Source organism: Anabrus simplex, chromosome 1 (genome assembly GCF_040414725.1).
Source record: "Anabrus simplex isolate iqAnaSimp1 chromosome 1, ASM4041472v1, whole genome shotgun sequence".
In the NCBI taxonomy this organism is placed as follows: Eukaryota; Metazoa; Arthropoda; class Insecta; order Orthoptera; family Tettigoniidae; genus Anabrus; species Anabrus simplex.
Genome location: NC_090265.1, coordinates 577,600,146 through 577,624,055, shown reverse-complemented (window position 1 = coordinate 577,624,055; position 23,910 = coordinate 577,600,146). Strand labels below are relative to the sequence as shown.

Here is a 23,910-nt window from a genome sequence, read left to right as displayed (position 1 = left end):
GGCTGAGTCAGCAAAGAGGATGCATCTGGATGTGCTAGGAGTAAGTGATATTCGGGTAAGGGGAGATAATGAGGAAGAGATAGGAGATTATAAGGTGTACTTGACGGGTGTTAGAAAGGGAAGGGCATAGTCTGGGGTAGGGCTCTTTATCAGGAATACCACTGCACGCAACACAGTTTCTGTTAGGCACGTAAATGAGCGAATGATGTGGGTAGATTTGTCAGTGGGAGGAATTAGGACAAGAATTGTGTCCGTGTATTCACCATGTGAGGGTGCAGATGAGGATGAAGTTGACAAGTTTTATGAAGCATTGAGTGACATCGTGGTCAGGGTCAACAGCAAGGATAGAATAGTGCTAATGGGCGATTTCAATGCGAGAGTTGGGAATAGAACTGAAGGATACGAAAGGGTGATTGGTAAATGTGGGGAAGATATGGAAGCTAATGGGAATGGGAAGCATTTACTGGACTTCTGTGCTAGTATGGGTTTAGCTGTTACGAATACATTCTTCAAGCATAAGGCTATTCACCGCTACACATGGGAGGCTAGGAGTACCAGATCCATAATAGACTATATCTTAACAGACTTTGAATTCAGGAAATCTGTTAGGAATGTACGAGTTTTTCGCGGATTTTTCGATGATACAGACCACTATCTGATCTGTAGTGAACTAAGTATCTCTAGGCCTAGGGTAGAGAAAGTAAAATCTGTCTGCAAACGAATAAGGGTAGAAAATCTCCAGGACGAGGAAATTAGACAGAAGTACATGGATATGATTAGTGAGAAGTTTCGAACAGTACACGGTAAGCAGGTTCAGGATATAGAAAGTGAATGGGTGGCATACAGGGATGCTGTAGTAGAAACAGCAAGGGAATGCCTAGGAACAACTGTGTGTAAAGATGGGAAAAGGCAAACATCTTGGTGGAATGATGAAGTGAGAGCAGCCTGTAAACGTAAAAAGAAGGCTTATCAGAAATGGCTCCAAACAAGGGCCGAGGCAGACAGGGATTGGTACGTAGATAAAAGAAACAGAGCGAAACGAATAGTTGTTGAATCCAAAAAGAAGTCATGGGAAGATTTTGGTAATAACCTGGAAAGGCTAGGTCAAGCAGCAGGGAAACCTTTCTGGACAGTAATAAAGAATCTTAGGAAGGGAGGGAAAAAGGAAATGAACAGTGTTTTGAGTAATTCAGGTGAACTCATAATAGATCCCAGGGAATCACTGGAGAGGTGGAGGAAATATTTTGAACATCTTCTCAATGTAAAAGGAAATCATCATGGTGGTGTTGCAAACAGCGAAGCTCATGGGGAGGAGGAAAATGATGTTGGTGAAATTATGCTTGAGGAAGTTGAAAGGATAGTAAATAAACTCCATTGTCATAAGGCAGCAGGAATAGATGAAATTAGACCTGAAATGGTGAAGTATAGTGGGAAGGCAGGGATGAAATGGCTTCACAGAGTAGTAAAATTAGCATGGAGTGTTAGTAAGGTACCTTCAGATTGGACAAAAGCAGTAAAGGCACCTATCTATAAGCAAGGGAACAGGAAGGATTGCAACAACTATCGAGGTATCTCATTGATTAGTATACCAGGCAAAGTATTCACTGGCATCTTGGAAGGGAGGGTGCGATCAGTCGTTGAGAGGAAGTTGGATGAAAACCAGTGTGGTTTCAGACCACAGAGAGGCTGTCAGGATCAGATTTTCAGTATGCGCCAGGTAATTGAGAAATGCTACGAGAGGAATAGGCAGTTGTGTTTATGTTTCGTAGATCTAGAGAAAGCATATGACAGGGTACCGAGGGAAAAGATGTTCACCATACTGGGGGACTATGGAATTAAAGGTAGATTATTAAAATCAATCAAAGGCATTTATGTTGACAATTGGGCTTCAGTGAGAATTGATGGTAGAATGAGTTCTTGGTTCAGGGTACTTACAGGAGTTAGACAAGGCTGTAATCTTTCACCTTTGCTGTTCGTAGTTTACACGGATCATCTGCTGAAAGGTATAAAATGGCAGGGAGGGATTCAGTTAGGTGGAAATGTAGTAAGCAGTTTGGTCTATGCTGACGACTTGGTCTTAATGGCAGACTGTGCCGAAAGCCTGCAGTCTAATATCTTGGAACTTGAAAATAGGTGCAATGAGTATGGTATGAAAATTAGCCTCTCGAAGACTAAACTGATGTCAGTAGGTAAGAAATTGAACAGAATTGAATGTCAGATTGGTGATACAAAGCTAGAACAGGTCGATAATTTCAAGTATTTAGGTTGTGTGTTCTCCCAAGATGGTAATATGGTAAGTGAGATTGAATCAAGGTGTAGTAAAGCTAATGCAGTGAGCTCGCAGTTGCGATCAGCAGTATTCTGTAAGAAGGAAGTCAGCTCCCAAACGAAACTATCTTTACATCGGTCTGTTTTCAGACCAACTTTGCTTTACGGGAGCAAAAGCTGGGTGGACTCAGGATATCTTATTCACAAGTTAGAAGTAACAGACATGAAAGTAGCAAGAATGATTGTTGGTACAAACAGGTGGGAACAATGGCAGGAGGGTACTCGGAATGAGGAGATAAAGGCTAATTTAGGAATGAACTCGATGGATGAAGCTGTATGCATAAACCGGCTTTGGTGGTGGGGTCATGTGAGGCGAATGGAAGAGGATACGTTACCTAGGAGAATAATGGACTCTGTTATGGAGGGTAAGAGAAGTAGAGGGAGACCAAGACGACGATGGTTAAACACGGTTTCTAACGATTTAAAGATAAGAGGTATAGAACTAAATGAGGCCACAACACTAGTTGCAAATCGAGGATTGTGGCGACGTTTAGTAAATTCCCAGAGGCTTGCAGACTGAACGCTGAAAGGCATAACAGTCTATAATGATAATGTATGTATGTACGTATGTATATTGTACAGTATTTGAATTTTATTCCGGCAAATGCTAGGTTAAGTAATCATTAAGTACCGAAGTATGATCAAAATCTTCCTTTACATTGCAAGTGCGATATATAATTTGGTTCCTCACTCATGGATTATATTCAGATTATCCTAAATATCAGATTTGCGGGGTCTGGATTACCAGGGATCTACTGTACTGGCAACTGTGTCAATCATTTTGTAATACAGTATAAACTGTGAGTACTGTGGTTTTCTAAAATAATCTGCCAGTGTCTCGTACTCAGCAGGGTTTTTGTTTCAATTTCTAGTTTATAGAATCTTCCTTGTCTTAACTTATACACTGGATAACCTTCCTGTTATTTTCTACTAATTATGATCATTTTCAGTTTGTACTCGTCATCTAGCTGCAAATCTATTCTTACAATTCCAAATGTCAGTAGAATTAATCGACAAAATGGCAGAGGTGATGGTGGTGGTGATTATTGTTTTAAGAGGAAGTACAACTAGGAAACCATCCTCTACATAACACTAATCAAAGGGAAAAAAATGGAAGTGATCTGACACTTCGAAAAAATGAAGGTATCGGCCAAAGAAAGACAAGGGCATGAAAATGAAAGACTCCCTAGCCCTCGCAAACCTAATAGCGTTGGGGTCGGAAACGAACAAGAGTTGGCCAAGGAAGGTTGGATAGGATAGGTGAAAGTGAGGAGCCCGGCACAAGTAAGTGGAAGCAATGCCAGGACACAGCTAAGGACCCCGTGGTCGCCAACCCATGCTCCACAGTTCAGAACCCCTGCGGCCCCTTTTAGTCGCCTCTTACAACAGGCAGGGGATACCGTAGGTGTTATTCTACCGCCCCCACCCACAGGGGGATGAGGACAAATATTTCATATTCCCTGTGGGAATCAACATCTATATCATCTGATGGCCAGGAAGTGGAAGTGAGACAAAGTCTCTCATAGTGCATTGGCACTGCTGGTGGCTTCAAGTAGCCTATGGAGTGGCCTCCACGGTATGCACTAGTCATACGTCTTGGTGGGTGTGCTAATAAGTACCAACTGATAAGCCCAACTTAGCACATAGGGGCGAAACGCAGGCAACCCAAGATTGAGTTAGCTGGAAAATTTATAATGTCCAATAACGGACCATTTAATTGGTATTACAATACTTACTGTCGATGATTATAACTGTTTGAAACTGTGTAAATGAAACAAACTTCGAACACACACAGCAAATGTACAAAAGTGGGGTCATCCATATCTTTTGAGACCAATGACACAGTTCACAGAGTCGTCGTCCCATTCACTATTTTTGTCAATCAATCAATCAATCAATACTGATCTGCATTTAGGGCAGTCACCCAGGTGGCAGATTCCCTATCTGTTGTTTTCCTAGCCTTTTCCTAAATGATTTCAAAGAAATTGGAAATTTATTGAAAATCTCGCTTGGGAAATTATTCCAATCCCTAACTCCCCTTCCTATAAATGAATATTTGCCCCAGTTTGTCCGCTTGAATTCCAACTTTATCTTCATATTGTGATCTTTCCTACTTTTATAAACGCCACTTAAACTTATTCGTCTACTAATGTTATTCCACGCCATCTCTCCACTGACAGCTCAGAACATACCACTTAGTCGAGCAGCTCTCCTTCTTTCTCTCAATTCTTCCCAGCCCAAACTTTGCAACATTTTTGTAACGCTACTCTTTTGTCGGAAATCACCCAGAACAAATCGAGCTGCTTTTCTTTGGATTTTTTCCAGTTCTTGAATCAGCTAATCCTGGTGAGGGTCCCATACACTGGAACCATACTCTAGTTGGGGTCTTACCAGAGACTTATATGCCCTCTCCTTTACATCCTTACTACAGCCCCTAAACACTCTCATAACCATGTGCAGAGATCTGTACCCTTTATTTACAATCCCATTTATGTGATTACCTCAATGAAGATCTTTCCTTATTATAACACCTAGATACCTACAATGATCCCCAAAAGGAACTTTCACCCCATCAATGCAGAAATTAAAACTGAGAGGTCTTTTCCTATTTGTGAAACTCACAACCTAACTTTTAACCCCGTTTATCAACATACCATTGCCTGCTGTCCATCTCACAACATTTTCGAGGTCACGTTGCAGTTGCTCACAATCTTGTAACTTATTTATTACTCTATAGAGAATAACATCATCCGCAAAAAGCCTTACCTCTGATTCCACTCCTTTACTCATATCATTTATATATATAAGAAAACATAAAGGTCCGATAATACTGCTTTGAAGAATTCCCCTCTTAATTATTACAGGGTCAGATAAAGCTTCACCTACTCTAATTCTCTGAGATCTATTTTCTAGAAATATAGCAACCCATTCAGTCACTCTTTTGTCTAGTCCAATTGCACTCATTTTTGCCAGTAGTCTCCCATGATTCACCCTATCAAATGCTTTAGACAGGTCAATCACGATACAGTCCATTTGACCTCCTGAATCCAAGATATCTGCTATATCTTGCTGGAAACCTACAAGTTGGGCTTCAGTGGAATAACCTTTCCTAAAACCGAACTGCCTTCTATCGAACCAGTTATTAGTTTCACAAACATGTCTAATATAATCAGAAAGAATGCCTTCCCAAAGCTTACATACAATGCATGTCAAACTTACTGGCCTGTAATTTTCAGCTTTATGTCTATCACCATTTCCTTTATACACAGGGCTTACTATAGCAACTCTCCATTCATCTGGTATAGCTCCTCCGACCAAACAATAATCAAATACGTACTTCTGATATGGTACTATATCCCAACCCATTGTCTTTAGTATATCCTCAGAAATCTTATCAATTCCAGCTGCTTTTCTAGTTTTCAACTTTTTTATCTTACTGTAAATGTCATTGTTATCATATGTAAATTTTAATACTTCTTTAGTATTAGTCTCCTCCTCTATCTGGACATTATCCTTGTAACCAACAATCTTTACATACTGCTAACTGAATACTTCTGCCTTTTGAAGATCCTCACATACACACTCCCCTTGTTCTTTAATTGGACGGTGTTATGCATGACTTGACCAAGCGCCAAATTGTCATTTCGAGATATTGACGTGAACGCGTTTGTTAGCATATAAATTTGAGTCGTGAATGAATTGGCAGATTTCTTTCACCATAAGAAGGACTAAGGTCAGTTCTATTTACAGACCAATCACCAACTGTATAGCAAGTCATTAAGTGTCTTATTTTCCATAAAATGTCGCTTAGTCAATTTTAAATTTCTGAAGTAATTCATTCTTTCTGTTTCGCATCAACTGACCAGGTGATAATTTTGTCGGTTGGTCATGTGATGCATATTAATGTTATGCTTTTACTTTTTTACATTGGGGATTGTTACTACGGAAGGGTAATAATCTAGGTAAACAGACGTATAAATAGTTTTATGAGTAATGTTGAACAAAACTTTTGTTTATTATTCTACAATACCGTTAGCATACATACAAAGAAACATATTATCCACACTACTACATACTGACATTTTACAGATGGGTTTCACTTATGCCGGTCTATCTACTTGATATCACTAACAACAGAAATTGAAATAAACTTCAGAATGTTCAATCTGACACAGGAATGGGAAGTATCATCAGCTTCATCTAAGTTTCCTCTTCAACAATGAAATTAAGTTCCTGGCAATCGAATCCATCAATATCGTCTTCAATACCCGGATGACTGCAGAGTTTACGATAAAAATCAGTGGCATCTTTTGGAATAAGTGACATCAAAGAGCGTATGTCGCTGAGCTTCGCTTCTGAAATGGGTTTTCCATTCGGCCACAGAGGTGTTAACACATTGCTAAAATAGTGGGTCACGCCATTTTGTGAAGGACGACCAACAGCTTTCTTCTTCTGAATGTTTATTTCAACTGGCTGTCCTTTATATTCCTACGTGAAGAAAATGCTAAATGGTTTGTCTTTATGTAACTCTATCTCTTTTACTTTCAGCCAGTTTATCTTCTCTCTCAAATTATTTGTCTTCCGGTTCACGATTTGTTTCTCAAGTAAATCTGTACTTTTAAAATCCTCAGACTTCATTCTGTGAACAACTAAGGGATTCCTCTTCCTACAAAATTTCATCACATTGATGTAGTCCTCTGCTGTATACAACCTTTGCTGAAGTTTCAGTGCACATTCTATGTCCCCGAAATCACTGACATTGGGGAGAAAGCTGTGTCCTGGAACAAGGAAACGTTGAGTGATTTTTTTCACTGTGGGATGCTGTTCTAAGACAGCTTTTAACATCAAAACCATTTTTATGTTTCGGTTCTGTCCTCCACAGGAATATGACCACAAGATTACTTCTTCAACAGCTGGTAGCTCTTCCATTAAATATTTCATCAGGCATGAGGATACCTCCTGTGACCCTCGGCCTGCCTCACCCTCTAACCAGACATAGCAGTGTCCTCTTTCATCTTTACTGCTGCGTATTCCTAAGTTATAAAGCCATAACTGCCTTTTATAAAAGACTGTATTTGTAGGAATTCTAGGCAATGGCAAGGTTTTCTCTAGGTCAAAACAAAGAACTTCCAGGGCACCATTTTGTTTTGCGCAATTTTTGCTTGTTCAAGATGATTTTCTTTTTTTGATTTAAAATTCTCGGCTTCGCATCCAGGTGTGTTTTGGATCTGAACTTCCAATGTGTCACAAACATTGCATGTGTCCTTTTTCAGTGGTTTCCTTTTGATGTTGAACTTCGTGAGGAATATCTTCTTATAACTTGCTTTTGATACAGGATTTGAAACCTCGCCCTTGTACATATCATATATGACATTGACCGTTATTTCAGGGGCAAGAAATTCTGCTTGTGTATCGCTTCTCCTATAGTGAGATTTGTAACGTGGAAACTTCTTTATGTGGTCTATGACTTCTCTCAGTTTATTTTCAGGGAGTTTATTTCTTCCACCAGCCAATCCATGATGATCCACAACGCCCCTTGGTGACTGTATCTTCTTAATTGCCAGATGAACCTTTCCACTGGAGATCCTAAACATTTCCAAGAAGAAACTTTTGCATACTTTGACACCGCGGATGGTGTAAGTTCTTGTGGCTGTTGAGTCCTTCACTCTCTTCCGTTTGACATCTTTTGTTGTTACCATGGCACAAATAAGAGCTGTTTGTGCATCGTGTGATGTACTACTATAGAAGTTTTTAAACTCTTCTTTCACTGCATCAATTCCTATCTTGTTCAGACATTTACATGAACAAATGTATTCTCTAAATTCTTTGGGTTCTTTAAGATATCCCCGCTGTGTGATATAGGTTTCATTTTGAACACATTTCATCTTCCTAATTCTTCGATTCTGAAATGGATATTTTCTTTTCCGACCTTTTTTTGGTCTCCCTTCTCCCAGAGAATCATTATTTTGAGCTTCTGATATCTGAGATGCTTCATTCATCGGCTGAGGAGTTGAATAATGGGTCTGGCTAGCCGCATAATTAGAGATGCTGGAGTCTAAAACAACATGTTCATTAGTAGCATTACTATCATCGGAACTAACGTCTGTATGGGAATGAGAGAAGTGATGTTCGTCCAGTAATACAGGAACGGACTGCTGTTGATCTTCAGACCGTGTATTTTCCTGTAAAACAGAAACACTATATTGTGGAGTAAGAATGTATTTCTTCCTAGAAAAACCTTACCCGACTCTAATCTACAGTATCTGCCTGGCAATGCTATAGGATATGATAGTGTTTCTTTTCCATTAACTAAATTGTACTTACCTTCAACAATGTTGTTGCATCCATTCTTCCCTCAACAAAGTTTAAATCACTAGAGCATCTCAGTTTTAAATCTGAATAATCATCCTGAAGATTGCTAGTCGTGGCTGTACTACACCTCAGAACAGTACTTTGGGTAGCATGACAGCGTTTCATTGGACTCAGCTCAGTCAGACTGCTGGAGAAAGTGACATCTTTTGGAGATTCGTAAACGGGTGTCGCAATAGCTGGTGTCTGTGGATGTAAATCCGGCTCATCTTCCTGTGTAATGAGAAGAGGATATAGAATGGTGAAACTGTTTGAAAAACAATCCATCAGTAACATGTATTTGTCATGTATGCTAGTGGTACTGTGATATAGACTGAACAACTAACCTGTAATAATGTTTGCAAGTAGATTTCCTTCCTTGCTAACTCGACGATTCGATGGGCTCTTGAGGAAGACCTAGAGTGATCCATGCCAAAACAGAAGTGAATAGTGTTATTAAGCACTCTCAAAATAATTTTGTTGATATGAAGACTGTAGACAATCACGGAGAAACTTCACTGTTGTCACGGGAATAAAAAGGCGGGAAAGAGCAATACGCATAACATGACCAAGCGACCGCCAAATATCGTTTAGTCAGGTGATGCAAAATTCAACTGCGTGAGAGTTTCTTTGGTCAGTTGATGCAGAAATATCTTCAGGCGATATTTAGATTGGCGCATGGTCCTAATCGATTTATTTTCAATATAAATGATGTTCGAGAGTACAAATACTTTTTTCCATGTAGTTTGAAGCCTCGGCTACCAGGTGGTATAGATATCTCGAAAATTGAGAATTGGCGCTTGGTCAAGTGATGCATAACACAGTCCAATTATTCCTGGAATTTCCTTCTTGGAACCTGTTTCTGCTTTAAAATACCTATACATACCCTTCCATTTTTCATTAAAATTTGTATGACTGCCAATTATGCTTGCCATCATATTATCCTCAGCTGCCTTCTTTGCTAGATTCAATTTTCTAGTAAGTTCCTTCAATTTCTCCTTACTTCCACAGCCATTTCTAACTCTATTTCTTTCCAGTCTGCACCTCCTTCTTAGTCTCTTTATTTCTCTATTATAATAAGGTGGGTCTTTACCATTCCTTACCTCCCTTAAAGGTACAAACCTGTTTTCGCATTCCTCAACAATTTCTTTAAACCCATCCCAGAGTCTGTGTACATTCTTATTTACCGTTTTCCACCGATCATAGTTACTTTAGAAACTGCCTCATGTCTGCTTTATCAGACATATGGTATTGCCTGATAGTCCTACTTTTAAGACCCTCCTTTCTACCACATTTATTTTTAACTACGACAAAAACAGCTTCATGATCATTAATACCATCTATTACTTCGGTTTCTCTATAGAGCTCATCTGGTTTTATCAGCACCACTTCCAGGATATTTTTCCCTCTGGTTGGTTCCATCACCTTCTGAATCAGCTGTCCTTCCCATATTAACTTATTTGCCATTTGTTGGTCATGCTTCCTGTCATTCGCATTACCTTCCCAATTGACATCTGGTAAATTCAGATCTCCCGCTACAATCACATTTCTTTCCTTGTCGTTTCCTACATAGCTGATTATCTTATCAAATAATTCTGAATCCGTGTCAGTGCTACCCTTTCCCGGTCTGTACACTCCGAATATATCAAGTTGCCTATTATCCTTAGAAATGAGCCTTACACCTAGAATTTCTGTGTCTCATCTTTAACTTTTTCGTAGCTTACAAATTCTTCTTTCACCAGAATGAATACTCCCCCTCCCACTATTCCTATCCTATCTCTACGATACACACTCCAGTTCCGTGAGAAAATTTCTGCATCCATTATATCATTTCTCAGCCATGATTCAACTCCTATCACAATATCTGGTAAATATATATCTATTAAATTACTCAATTCTATTCCTTTCTTTACATACTTCTACAGTTCAACACTAACAATTTTATGTCATCCCTACTTGATTTCCAGTTCCCTGTTCCCTTACCACCGCTCCCTAGGCCACCCCGTTTCCCTGAATGTACCTTCCTATCACCCTTCCAAACAAATTTCCTAACTTATACGTACCACTGCAGTTTAAGTGAAGGCCATCTGAGCGCAGATCCCTATCTCCTATCCACCCATTAGGATATAGAAATTTCACTCCCAGTTTCCTACATACCTACTCCTAGGTCTCATTTAAATCCCCAATCACCCTCCAGTCAGTATCCCTCCTACACAGTATTCCACTAATAACAATCTCCGCTTTCTTAAACTTCACCCGCGCTGCATTTACCAACTATGTTGGTACTTTTATCAGCTTGCCTTACGTTGTTAGTACCAACGTGAAACACTACCACCTTCTCCTTCCCCTCCTCCCTCTCTTCTACTTTCCTCAACATCTGCCTCAACCTAATTCCTGGATAACATTCTACCCTGGTTCCCTTTCCTCCACACACTTTCCCCACGTGTCTAACGATGGAATCCCCCATGACCAAAGCCTCAACCCTACCCACCTCATTTGATACCCTCCCCTCCTCATCAGCCCTATCTTTCCTGATAGCTGCAGAAGCTACTTCCTCCTCCATTTTCTCCTTCCCATGACCCTGTTCTACCTGTCTGTTCCTATCCTCTACTCTACATTCCCTTTCCTACCTTTTCCCTTCCTCCTACTTCCACACATCTCAGCAACAGTTCCCTTTCCCTCATCTTCCCTCTGTTGTTCTACCTGGAGTGACTCGTACTGATTTCGCACAGACACCTGTCCTGAATTCTGATCCTGAATAGAGCCCTTAGCCTGGAATCTCCTTCCCCTTAGAACATTAGACCACCTGTCTTCTACAACTTCCCCCTTTCCTTCCCCTCCCTCTTGTACACCTACTGTAACCCGTGCATTGTTTGAGGGAGTCCTATCTTCCTTCCTGTCTTCTGTGAGAATCCTAATTATCTCCCTCAAAATCTCCAACTCCTCCCTCATACCCCTCAATGCCTCGCCACACCCACAGTTCGTACACTTGCGCTCCTTAGCCATTTTTTGCGGAAAAAATAAAAATAAAAATAAAATAACTTATTTGCAAAAAATAAATGAACGGAGGGATACATTGTCTGGGATAGTACTCAAAGATCACACAACAATAAGGTCATTAATATACGACTACACTACAATACTACTCTATTTTTTTATCCTACAACCCCTAACAGCATATAAACTGCTGTTAATACTGAATATCTAAAGGAATACACAAGAACTACACAATTCCAAACTGCAATTAAGCCTATCCTAATTACAACAACAGAATTTTAGTAAGAGTTTCTACGGATACCTCTAATACACCAGTACTACACAAATATTTTACAATAATAAAATAAGCACACTAAATTCTGATAGGATATTAGGCTTCTCGTATACTACTGTACAGTACACTACAGAAATTTTTAAACTACTTTCAGATGTATCCTAATTACAATACCGGTACCGTATGTCACTACTAAGCACAAACAGAAATGAAATTTGCAAGAACTATTGTACTCAAAGATTACCAACAAAGCTAAATGCTTAGACAAATTATTATTAGAACTACGTTCTAATAGATGCACACAAACGATAACACACGAATATAGCAGGCAAGATATGGCACTATCTAAATATACTGTATCCACACAACGATTTTCAGCTGAAGTGTAGTTATATGAACTTTTACCGCTGGTGGATTAGTATTATTTTCTCTACTACACGGGACGGAGAATAAAAGTGTCCTTAAATGCTGAGAATAAGAGGTTGTCTACTATAATTTTTGTCAAAACCATGCCGGGGTCTTGAAATGCAAATTTTATTGGGATATAGGAATTTGATTATTAACTTTTACTCTATGAATAAACGAAGGTGGAAATGACAAAGTATGCAGGGAACTAAGACTACAAATTATGGGAATAATGAATCAGCTGACTTTGTATTTATTTACACAACTATCATGTGCATGTAGCAACAATCATCAACAATCGAAGTAACTGTTAAGTACCGTAATTATCCAGTGAAATTACCGTGAATTCTCTTTAAATCAATGTTTACAGGCTTATCGTGTTATTTAATGTAATAAATTATTACTTTCGTGATAGTTTGAACGGATACCTGTACGAAATATCGGAAAAGTAGCGGCGGAAATTACAATAAGTTAGAACTCCTTATGATAATCTGCCTTTGTAAGTATTATACCAAAGAACCTACAGATATTTAAAAATATTATTTTAAAAGTTAATATTATTACCTAAAGTATTTCCTAAACCTAAGTTCGAAATAAAGTACACCTAGCTAGCTTACTTAACCTAGAAAACGTAATCTACTGAACACCAATTGAATTACTTGTTATAAAATTTAAATAAATAATACTACTACCAATTTCTACCAACAAGCACTAAACACCAATATATAAATAGCCCTAAATGGAATACGCACACACAAAATTTAAATAATTTTAATAGGTTTTAACTACTCATTCATCATTTATACTCTTTTGTCTAGCTGTATTTGTGTTCTAATCCACAATGATTCAAATTTTTCTTAGACAAATATTCAGCATTTAGCATATAATGCAGAAATATCAATAATTTCATCAAAAATACAGTACAACCCTTTGAAATGTTTCATAATGGTGAAAACTGCCCTCGAATGAAATTTCCATCTGGTATGGCTAACTGGTGGAAGCTTAAATCCTCTTTCGGTTAACATAACTGTCCTTTTAGAAGACTTGCTGAAAAATGTGTGAAAAGCAGACAAGGAACAGACAAACAAATGAACCTGTTTTAATTGTTTTTGAGCCACACAGAAGTACCAAATTTAATTGGTGGGCTTAACAATGGACAAAAAGAGCATATGGGCAAAACTGTTTCACTAGCTTTTGAACTCCTCCTGTCCACCTGTCATTACAGCTATGCCATCGTATGTCTAACTTATGACTTTTTCTTCATTTACTTCCCAGTCAAGTAAAACTGGATTGTGTTATGCATCACTTGACCAAGCGCCAATTCTCAATTTTCCAGATATCTACACCACCTGGTAGCCGAGGCTTCAAACTACATGGAAAAAAATATTCATACTCTCGAACATCGAAAATAAATCGATTAGGACCATGCACCAATCTAAATATCACCTGAAGATATTCCTGCATCAACTGACCAAAGAAACTCTCATGCAGTTGAATTTCGCATCATCTGACTAAACAACATTTATTACTATCAAAGGGTAGGAAGGGTCCACCTATTCAATACTATTCGTTTGTATATTGTCTTATAAAACTGGGACTAGTTTCAACCCCATATATATTGGGTCATCTTCAGCCACACTCCAATTGGAAGACATACGCAGCATATATAACCAATAATGATATAATCACTGATATGACACAATTTATAGTCTTAATTTAAACTATTGATGACGTCTGAAATAACATATTTACACTTTAAAACTAAATAACACATCAAAAATGTGGTTGATGGCAAGCAGCTATCGTTTTTGGGTTGATCTGGGAGTTGGTATCTTTTTCTGTGTAAACACTGATATAATTTAAACCACTGATGAAGTCTGAAGAACATATCCACACTTTAAACTGAATAACACATCAAGAATGTTGTGCTTGATGGCGAACTATATTGTCGTTTCTACAACAGGCATTGCTTTTGAGTTGATCTGTGAGTTGGTATCCTTTTCTGTGTAGATGAGCAACTTGATTGATATTCATGTTTATTCATAGTAATATGGGTCTAGATTTATGTAGCTTTAAGGGGAGCATTCATACTTTGAATAGGTTTTTCTTATTATCAATGTAGTGATCTATTGTTTCATTAATTTGGAGGTGAATGTCCCTATGTTGTTCGTAAGTTACGTGCACTTGGTACGGATACCAACACCAGTATCAATTTACACGAGAACAGCCTTTCTGAAATTTAACAAGACGCGAAAGTACATAACCTAACCTCTGAAATTAATTGTGCACACTGCTGTATCTTGAGAAGTATCGCATTCTTTTTTTATTTCAGTACATAGTATTAAAACTAAGCAATAGTTTACTTCAGCTTTTATTTCTCAGGAGTTACTACTCCTGGCATTGCACTTATTACGAAAACATATTATCCCGATGTTTGTTTACACGAGTCGGAGACTCGAAGTTGTGAGGAGACCTCAGGCTCGCTCAAGATAGACTCACTCGCGCGTAACAAAGAATCGATAAGGAAGATTATCGATCGCATTCAATATAAATTATGAACATTGGAGTAGGGTCACATACTGTATTTGGTAGTATATGAATATTGATAACGAATACAAATTAATGTACCCAAATTTGCCCATAATAACAGATGAATCAGTAAAAGGGTTCTCATTGTAACCGAAGGATATTGCACAGATTAATACAGTGGAACCTCGATTCTCCGTTTTTGGAGGGACCGCCGTAAAAAAACGTACAACACGGGAAAACGGAAAATCCGGGAATTGATGAACCATGAACAATTTGGCTAAACATCACCAAAAAAAATATGTATACTTAAAATCTTACAAACACCCCTAAAGCAAACCAAACTACAGCCCCAATGGGCCTTCTGCCTACCAAGCGACCTCTGCTCATTCCGAACGCCTGCAGATTACGAGGTAACGCATGGTCAGTGTGACGAATCCTCTCGACCGTTATTCCTGGCTGTCTAGACCAGGGTCGCCATCTCACCATTAAATAGCACCTTAATTAAAGGTTATTGTAGAATGAGTGAACCTGGAACCAGCCCTCATATCCAGGTAAAAATGCCTGACCTGGCCGGGAATCGAACCTGGTCCTCCGGGTGAGAGGTAGGCAAGTTCGACCGCGGGGCCGGCTTCAAATATTAGTTACCGGTATGCGGCTTGAAAGTCTCTCAACTTTACATCTTTACATTCAGTTTTACCGGGGAAACTTCGTCGGTTTCCTCTGAAAACTTCTTTCAGATCAGCAACTTTGATCTTTCAAACTGTTTGAAAAACCTAATAACATCAAGCCAAACAATCGACCACAAGTATTTTTTAATTCTCAAATCTAATAAAATAAAGCACATTAGATACAAAAGCGCGCAACATGATGGCAAAATCCCTTTTTCTTTAAATCTTCCATTGTAATTTGGTCACTGGCACCTAGGTACTGTTCGTAGTCAGTTTGTGGAAATCTTGTACCGCGCAAATTAGGCCTACGGCCTATATCGACTTTTAAAGGTTATGTTGAACTCGAGAATATTGTTTCGAATGTAAGAATCGATTCTCAAGTTTTTGAATGCATTATATTCAATTATGTCCGTCACTAATAACGATTACATTGGAAAGAGAAAAATTATCATCAAAACTTCAGAATTTATGGTTATTCGTGACCTTGAGCTCAGCTGGAAAACGCGCTCACTGTCCAAGTCGGCACGAGTGCAAAATGATGCAAAGGTTTTTACATGTAACGTGAGCAAATAAAACGACTGCGGTTTTAACATTTTAACACAATAACGTGAAATTCCTAGTCTTACATTAGGACCAAAACAGTAAAAGGCAATCCCAAAACCTCCCATGACTTTATGTATGTAAGGTGCAACATCTGTTCAGGTCTCGATAACATAATCGTATAGGCTACAATAATATTAAGATACCATACTCAATTTGTGTTACTGTACTTAAGAAGAAGCAGTTTAGATTCCTACCTGAAAGCTCAGTGACTATACAGTGCCCTGAGGGAAGTGCCGAAAACCTGTTCGGCGATACACTCGGGGAAAAAAAAAAAAAAAAGTAAACATCTAACCCTGGACATAATGTACATGCTTTGCAAGTACGAACATTTGACGAAACTCGTTCCGTCTTCAAGCAGAGTTGTCGAAATGCGTTGTCTCCTTCCAATTGTTGTGGACACACTCTGCTTTATGATTTTGATTCTCTAAACAATACCACCCGAATGCGATGCTAAGATGGTCCCTTATGCAAGTTCACCGCCGATCACTTTTCCTCTTCCTCAAATTACCGCAATGACTGGACGTTAACACCAAGATCCGCAAGTATGCCGTAGCCGTCCTTTCGCGAGATACAGTTTCTTGAAAAACGCATGATCGAGGATTTAGCGTTGATGGGACTGAAATTTCTGAACGGTTGATGCGGGGAAATAGTTTCTTCGAGGAACGGATGATGCGGGATTTTTACAACGTGATTTAATTAGGATGCTCGCGGGACCACGTATTTTGAACGGAAAATAAGGGAAAACGTAGTTTCGGGGAACGTATAATCGAGGTTCTACTGTATAGGAATTTTCAAAGGTTATAAGAACACTGTCATGAAAACGGGCGTTCTCTTCAGCTACAGCGGCCGCGGTCGGATGTGCATCTAAGTCCGACATCTCACCTTAGCCCTAAGTGCCCAAGCTTTAATTTCCTCTTCTGCCTTGAATCATCCTTAGCAAGCTTATGACGCTTTTTTCATAGATTTTTAATGTCCCATAACCAAAACAAATAGAAGTAAATATTTGAGAATTTTAACATTTCCGTAACGCTAAATGTGGGGTTTGCCCTATTGTGAATTACATTGAATCTAAAATAGCATTGCTTTTATGGAATAATTTTCAGGACTGGAATTTTCTTCTGTTAAGTGCGGGTTTACGTTAAATCAAGGTCACGCAAAATCAGGGTTATAGCGTATTATAATTTCTGATCTTTTATGTTTCATGCATTATTACTGTGAAAGGAATAATAAGAGATATTTACGATTATTATTCTCAAACATTCAAATATCTCTGAAAATATTAGTTGCATATGAAATATGTATATAATAATTATAGAACTAATTTCCAATCATTTATATACAAAACATTTTTGAAGAACTGTTATGTGCTACATTAACCCTGACAGTAACACCATACGTTTTTCTGACATGTTGTGCGAATGAATGCCATCTATTCCTCTTAAGGAGGGGAGAGTTATCCCCTCCACCACCTCTATTCCTTGTTCATTCCATCTGGTAACTTTAATGTAACTTTAAATAATAGGCTTTGAGTGACACGTCTTCGAAACGTGTGGTGTAACTAAAGCGATATATTTATAGACGTGTTACTGTCAGGGTTAATGTAGATATTCATGAATTTAGATTTTTATATCACATCGCTGACATGGAAATATTATTCCAATGTCATGGTAATGAACTAACAATGTGTTGCTCACTGTTGCAATTTTTTTATAAGCTATAAACTGCATTGTCATTAGTCCCTATAGATCAGGAAGATAATGAACATAATCGCAATAAGAAGAAAAACAAGAACGTACCATTACTCTAAGAATAATACCAAGCTGGAAGAGAACTTATTAACAATAACATTACTTTGAATGACAACTGTTAGCTGAGATGTGCTTTCTCTCTTCTGCTACCACTCATCTCTGTTAGGTGACATTAGAGTTTAGATTACAAAAAAACAAAAGACACATGAATGATGCATATATAAAAGCTAGTTTGAAATTAAATATTTCACACATATTTACAATTGATTTGAAGCACATTACAAATTACTAAGATATGAGAGTTTACCCGCAATGGAGCACTTGAAGAATTGTATTTTCTAGGGTAAGATTTAAAGCAAACAGCAGATTTAATTTTAAAATGTACAAACCTGGTATCTGTTCATCAGTTCTTGCCAATGTTCCTTAAAGAATTCCCATGCAAGTTCCCTTCCACGCCTGGACATTGCTACTGAGACAATGACAAAAACAGAATCTTGGGAACGAACTTCATCCTGAAAAGAAATGAAAACGTTAATTCACTGAAAAATCTATATAATGGAAAGAGAGATAAAAACAGGCAAAATCAAATTGGGTCACTCCATATGTCCCAGTTTACTGCAAGGTTGAAGCACTTTTCAATGGGAACACACATCTAGCCCAATGGGAAACAGAAATGAGTGATCATTGGGGTCTGAGAAAAAATAAAACAAGACCAAAAACTAATGAGGAGAAAGCTTATCAATGCAAAATGTGGATTTTGCTCATGTTCTTTCAGTTGGTTTTTGTGTGCCATTGTTTCTTCTATCTACTGCCCTTCTTTTTATCATGTTTAATTTTTATTGCATTTGTCTTTGTGTGTAACTCTTTCTTTCTTCCTTCCAAGCTTCTTGTCTGTATATCTATATCCATAGACATCACCATCTTCTTAGTATTTGTCCCACAATGGAACAGGGTCTGCTGTTTTGCAAGCCCGTGCGCATGTCTTCTTGGGCCGACAACATGGCCAATTTCCAGATGGAGTGATGCAAAGCGCCATTTTTACAACAGATTTACCTTCTCTAAGCATTACATGATCAAACCACCAATCTTGTCTACCATAGGAACAACTCCCATGATTTTCTGAAGGTCTTGTGTTGGTGATATGATCTAGCCATATCAGGCTAACTGACCAGTGAAGCATGTGCATCTCCATAACATGAAGTGCTTGTTCATGCTAGACTGTTGCTGGCCAGCATTGAGAGCCACATAGAGCAACTGAGCTAACAATAGTCCTGTAAATTTTGGACTTCAAGTGGATTGGTATTCAACGATCACACAGATCACCAGTAGTTTGCCGCATCTTCATCCAGGCCGAATTTACTCGCGCTTGGACGTATGGAATAGTGTCATACTCAGCGTTGATCGAAGAACCCATATACTTAAATTGTTCAACTTTGTTGAATCTTGGCCATCTATCTGAATGATTCCATCCGTCTGCAGACCGCACTCCACGTATTTAGTTTTCATGATATTCAGTCGAAGTCCGTGTACTGTTAGTCTCTCATTCCACTTCTGAACCTGCTCTTGAATCTGTTGATGCCCCTCAGCAGCCAGTACAACATCGTCAGCATACAGGAGTGATGACTGGATATCGGAGACGACTGTGTCCATACATGATATGAAAAGAAGTGGTGACAGGGCCAATCTCTGGTGGACACCAACCCAAATGGAGAATGGCGGTGAAATTCCAGCAGGGCATCGGACAGTGCTGGTAGATCTTTGATAGAGCAAATTTATCCAGTGGACATACTCAAGGACACCGTGAGATGTAAGTGCATGCCAAGTCTGTTCATGAAAAACGCGATCAAAGGCCTTTTCTAGATCCAGGAAGGCAATGTGGAGTGGCCTGTTTCCCCAGTGCCTTTCTACTAGTAACCAAGCTGCATGAATGGAAATAATTATCCTATATCCTTTCACAAATTCACACTGGTTTGGACTGATGCTGACAATACTCCATAAACACTGATCGATGATGCGTTCAAAGAGCTTCTTGGCAAATAGATGGTTTGCGCAATTATTGACGTCACCCTTACCCTTCCGAATAGTCACAGTAAAGCTTGTAAACCAGGATGATGGCAGCACTACTTCTATGATAAACGGTTTGAAGAAGATTACAAATAGCTCAGCAATTTCTTGTCCAAGCATTTTTCATGCTTCAGCTGAAATATTGTCATGTCCAGTGGCTTTGCCAGTTTTCATTTCCTGCATGACGACCTTAACTTCTGAAGAGATGATAAGTGGGAGAGGTCCTGAGATTGGTGTTAAACTGTGTATTGGAGGATGCAGGAATTCTGCGTTACAGATCTTTGAAAAATGCCTATTCCAGTGATCGGCGATTGCATTAGGTTTCAGGAGTACATTGTTCACTTCATCCTTAACATACATTACATGACCAATATCTTGCCTTAGGCGATGACGTGATCGAGCCAGACGGTAAATACCTTTTTCTCCTTCTGACATATCAAAATGTTCATACAGGTCCTTGAAATGAGAAGCTTAAGCTAAGGCTACAGCTCTTTTGGCCTCAGACCTAAGTCTTCTATACTGTTCGATGTCACTATCAATACCAGAGTCCCGAAAATTTTTGTAGGCACACTGCTCTTTTATTTTAACCTGCACCTCGTCATTCCACCACTATGTTTATCATCTATATATGGTTTGCCTGGTTTAGTTTTTCAAAAGATATTCGATGCAGAACTATGTATATTTATTTATTTATTTATTTATTTATTTATTTATTTATTTATAAAGTGGCAAAGTTATGGCTCTAGGCCCTCTCTTACACTTAACCAGATACAATTTTTAGACATTAATTTAAAATATTATGGTAATCAATTACAGTTTATGAGATAAGACAAGTAAATCAGATAAGGAGTAACAGCAATACAATTAATTATGATTGCAACTGATGAAAAATTACGGGATAAATAGAGAGTGGACAGTAACAGAAAGATATCAACTTAATAATTAAAGAATATATGTACTAACTAACTAAAAGGAAAACTGATTCTAATACGAGGCAAAATGAAATTAACTGAATATTACTATTTTACAATCTGAATTCACTAACAATCATATTACTATGTTACCTATTTCTAGGAAATTTCTTAATGAGAAGAGAGCCGGACTGAGTGGCTCAGACGGTTGAGGCGCTGGCCTTCTGACCCCAACTTGGCAGGTTCGATCCTGGCTCAGTCCGGTGGTATTTGAAGGTGCTCAAATACGTCAGCCTCCTGTCGGTAAATTTACTGGCACATAAAAGAACTCCTGCGGGACTAAATTCCGGCACCTCGGCATCTCCGAAAACCATAAAAGTATTTAGTGTGATGTAAAGTCATTAACATTATTATTATTAAATGAGAAGAGTAAAAATGTAAGATAGTTAAACTAAATACGTAATTTTTGTTTCACTGATACGTCATTCACTCTTGCATTCATTCGAGTCAACTGTATGTACTCAGGAGGAATTTACAGTAGGCTGCTGTTTTAAACATTCTAGACAAGCAAGACTTTTTGTTTTCAGAAGTTGCTTTACATTACACCGACACATATAAGTTTTATGGCGACAATGAGATAGGAAAGGCCCAGGAGTGGGAAGGAAGCAGCCATGGCCTTAATTAAGATACAGGCCCCAGCATTTGCCTGGTGTGAAAATGGGAAACCATGGAAAACCATCTTCACGGCTGCCGGCACTGAGGTTTGAACCCACTATCTCTCAGATGCAAGCTCACAGCTGCGAGCTGCGCGCCCCTAACCACACAGAGCCAACTCGCTCGGTGGAAGACTATCTAATAACTACCGGGATCGTATTCCGTAACCTCGAATCAGTGACCAGCAATGAATGGCTGTAGATACTTGTTCGATGCTGTTCTATTTCAAGTAGTGGTCCAGAACAAGTATTAATTTCGTGGAATGAAGACAGAAACCTAGAACTGGACGATAGGTGGGAAAGTTTGTATAAAGCAACAGATACACGAGGGTTATTTGGTGGGGTTTTCTACGGTCGTTTAAACGTAACCATCCCAACTTTTTGTAGTATAGTATTATATGTGCATCATGTCGGAGCTGGAAGGCATATCAAATGCAAGAGTTCTGTACATGTTGTAATTTTGCTGCTTGTTCACAGGTTAGGTCAGTAAGTATACTGTCACCATAGTCAAAGATTGGAAATTGAAGTATTTGTATGAGGTTTTAATTTAATGTAAGGTCCAGTGGGAGAACATTCTTATTATGCTTTAAGGGATTATAGGGACGCATGTACTGCGCCCTGGTGGGGGTGTGATAGGCGTCGTTCAATTGTAATTAAGTATGGGGGAATATATATTTAATTTTCAGAAGCAAGAAAATCGTACTTTATGTATTGTAAGTACGAGCCAGGCAGACGGTGTTGTGAAACCTACCACAGACGATGTCTCCACTAAGATTAAGAAACACAATGGCCAGCAGAATTAGTTTTCTCAGAAATGGTGATGAAGGGAAAAGAGAGAGGCGAGAGTTGTTGACAAGTTAGTGGAAAGATTTCATCGCCGCGAGCGAAATTTGCAGTGGCAACCCCGCAAGAGCCGTGTGCAAAATTCTTAGAAAAGACGTCAAGGGAGCTCCAAGTTACTAGCAGGAGCTGAGCGCACAGTTGGCACTTGAAGAAAAAATTATGAAACTTCTCTCTCCCGCGCTAGCTTGGACCAATTGTAAAATTCGCAGGCCAGGAAGCAGGCACGATAACTTTGTATTGTAAGAAGCACTAGCAACATTAACTCCACGGATTAAATTTACAGAAGGAAGTGAGTTATAAATTCGGGATAAGGTGAAATTTAGAAGCCTAACCATATAATAAAAGTTATTAAAAGTTATTAACTGAGGGAGATTGATTGGCGTAATTCTGAGAATTCATGAATGCTATCCGTTGATTGGCTGCAGGCAAGAGACGCTACAATACGGCGTGAAATCCCAGGCCAGGATACAAGAGCTAAATTCGCAATTATATCAATTACCAGCGAACGATATTAGTTGAGAATTGGCATAGAGCCATTGAGAACATAATTACATCATTGGATCCCATATTTAAGCCACTGGCAGAGCCGCAAATAGTCGTATGAGGATATCAGAGCTGCGCTTCGTAAGATAACCTCTCGTGAACTCGGAGGAAAGGGGAGACGAATATAAATATAGGGTCGCGGAGACGGACTTACTTACTTCTGATAATGTGTTCGAGCTGTTACCACGCCAGGGGTGCTTAACTTACTTGTGAATATTGTCTGTGCTGTTACTATGCCAGGGAGCATGTGTGTATTTACTCGTGGAGTAGTGTTCGAAGTGTTAGAATGTTAACGTAGCACAGTGATTCGTGACGTGTAGCAGTTCATATTATAGTCTTGAACAGTCTATTAGCAAGAAAAGTTCCAATATTTACCGAACAAAGTATATTAAAACCTACAGATAGGAGTGTGAAATTCTACACAAAGAAATTAGAAAGTACGTGGCGTGAGAACGATCACGGGTGTTCGACGTATTTCACCCAGTAAACAGTCAATCATCAACTGATACCTGGTCAGCTGCGCGAACGCGTGACAGGAAATCGAGCGCGCGCCCGGGCAATTGTAAAGGGGATCCCGAGGTATCCCATGTTCCTAGTGTCCGGGAAAGGAATGAAGAATGTATATTGACATTAAGTGGACTAGATAAAAGGCCAGAAATGTAAAGTTTCAGTTCAATATTAGTGTGTGCTAAATTATTAAAGTTTTAAAACTTGAAATTTAAAATGTGTAAATCTGAAAAGTGCATTGGATTACCTCTTCAAGCTGGCATGAATACCAGTAAGATGCAATGCTAAACATGGGTGAGGGCTATGCTCCTCGTCCGGTTTAGCAAACTACAGGCTGAGATGAGTACCCATTAATATACATTTGTAGACTGCTATCGTTAGCGGGATTCTTTCATTACGGTAACTTGATTGTGAAACGAACCGTTTACG

The 23,910-nt window shown here is 38.9% G+C and overlaps 2 protein-coding genes across 3 annotated transcripts in view; one reads left to right on the top strand and one right to left on the bottom strand.

The window, feature by feature from the left end:
* Positions 1-23,910, bottom strand: part of Psa (puromycin-sensitive aminopeptidase) — a 165,546-nt gene that overhangs the window by 15,135 nt on the left and 126,501 nt on the right. For both annotated transcript variants that reach the window (XM_067135579.2, XM_067135580.2), the window contains exon 13: positions 18,290-18,412. In XM_067135579.2, coding sequence (XP_066991680.2) covers positions 18,290-18,412 — 123 coding nt within the window. The remainder of the gene's footprint in view (positions 1-18,289; positions 18,413-23,910) is intronic.
* LOC136857155 (ubiquitin-conjugating enzyme E2 W) overlaps positions 1-23,910 on the top strand; it is a 335,437-nt gene that overhangs the window by 244,920 nt on the left and 66,607 nt on the right. The gene's annotated exons all lie outside the window — the stretch shown is intronic.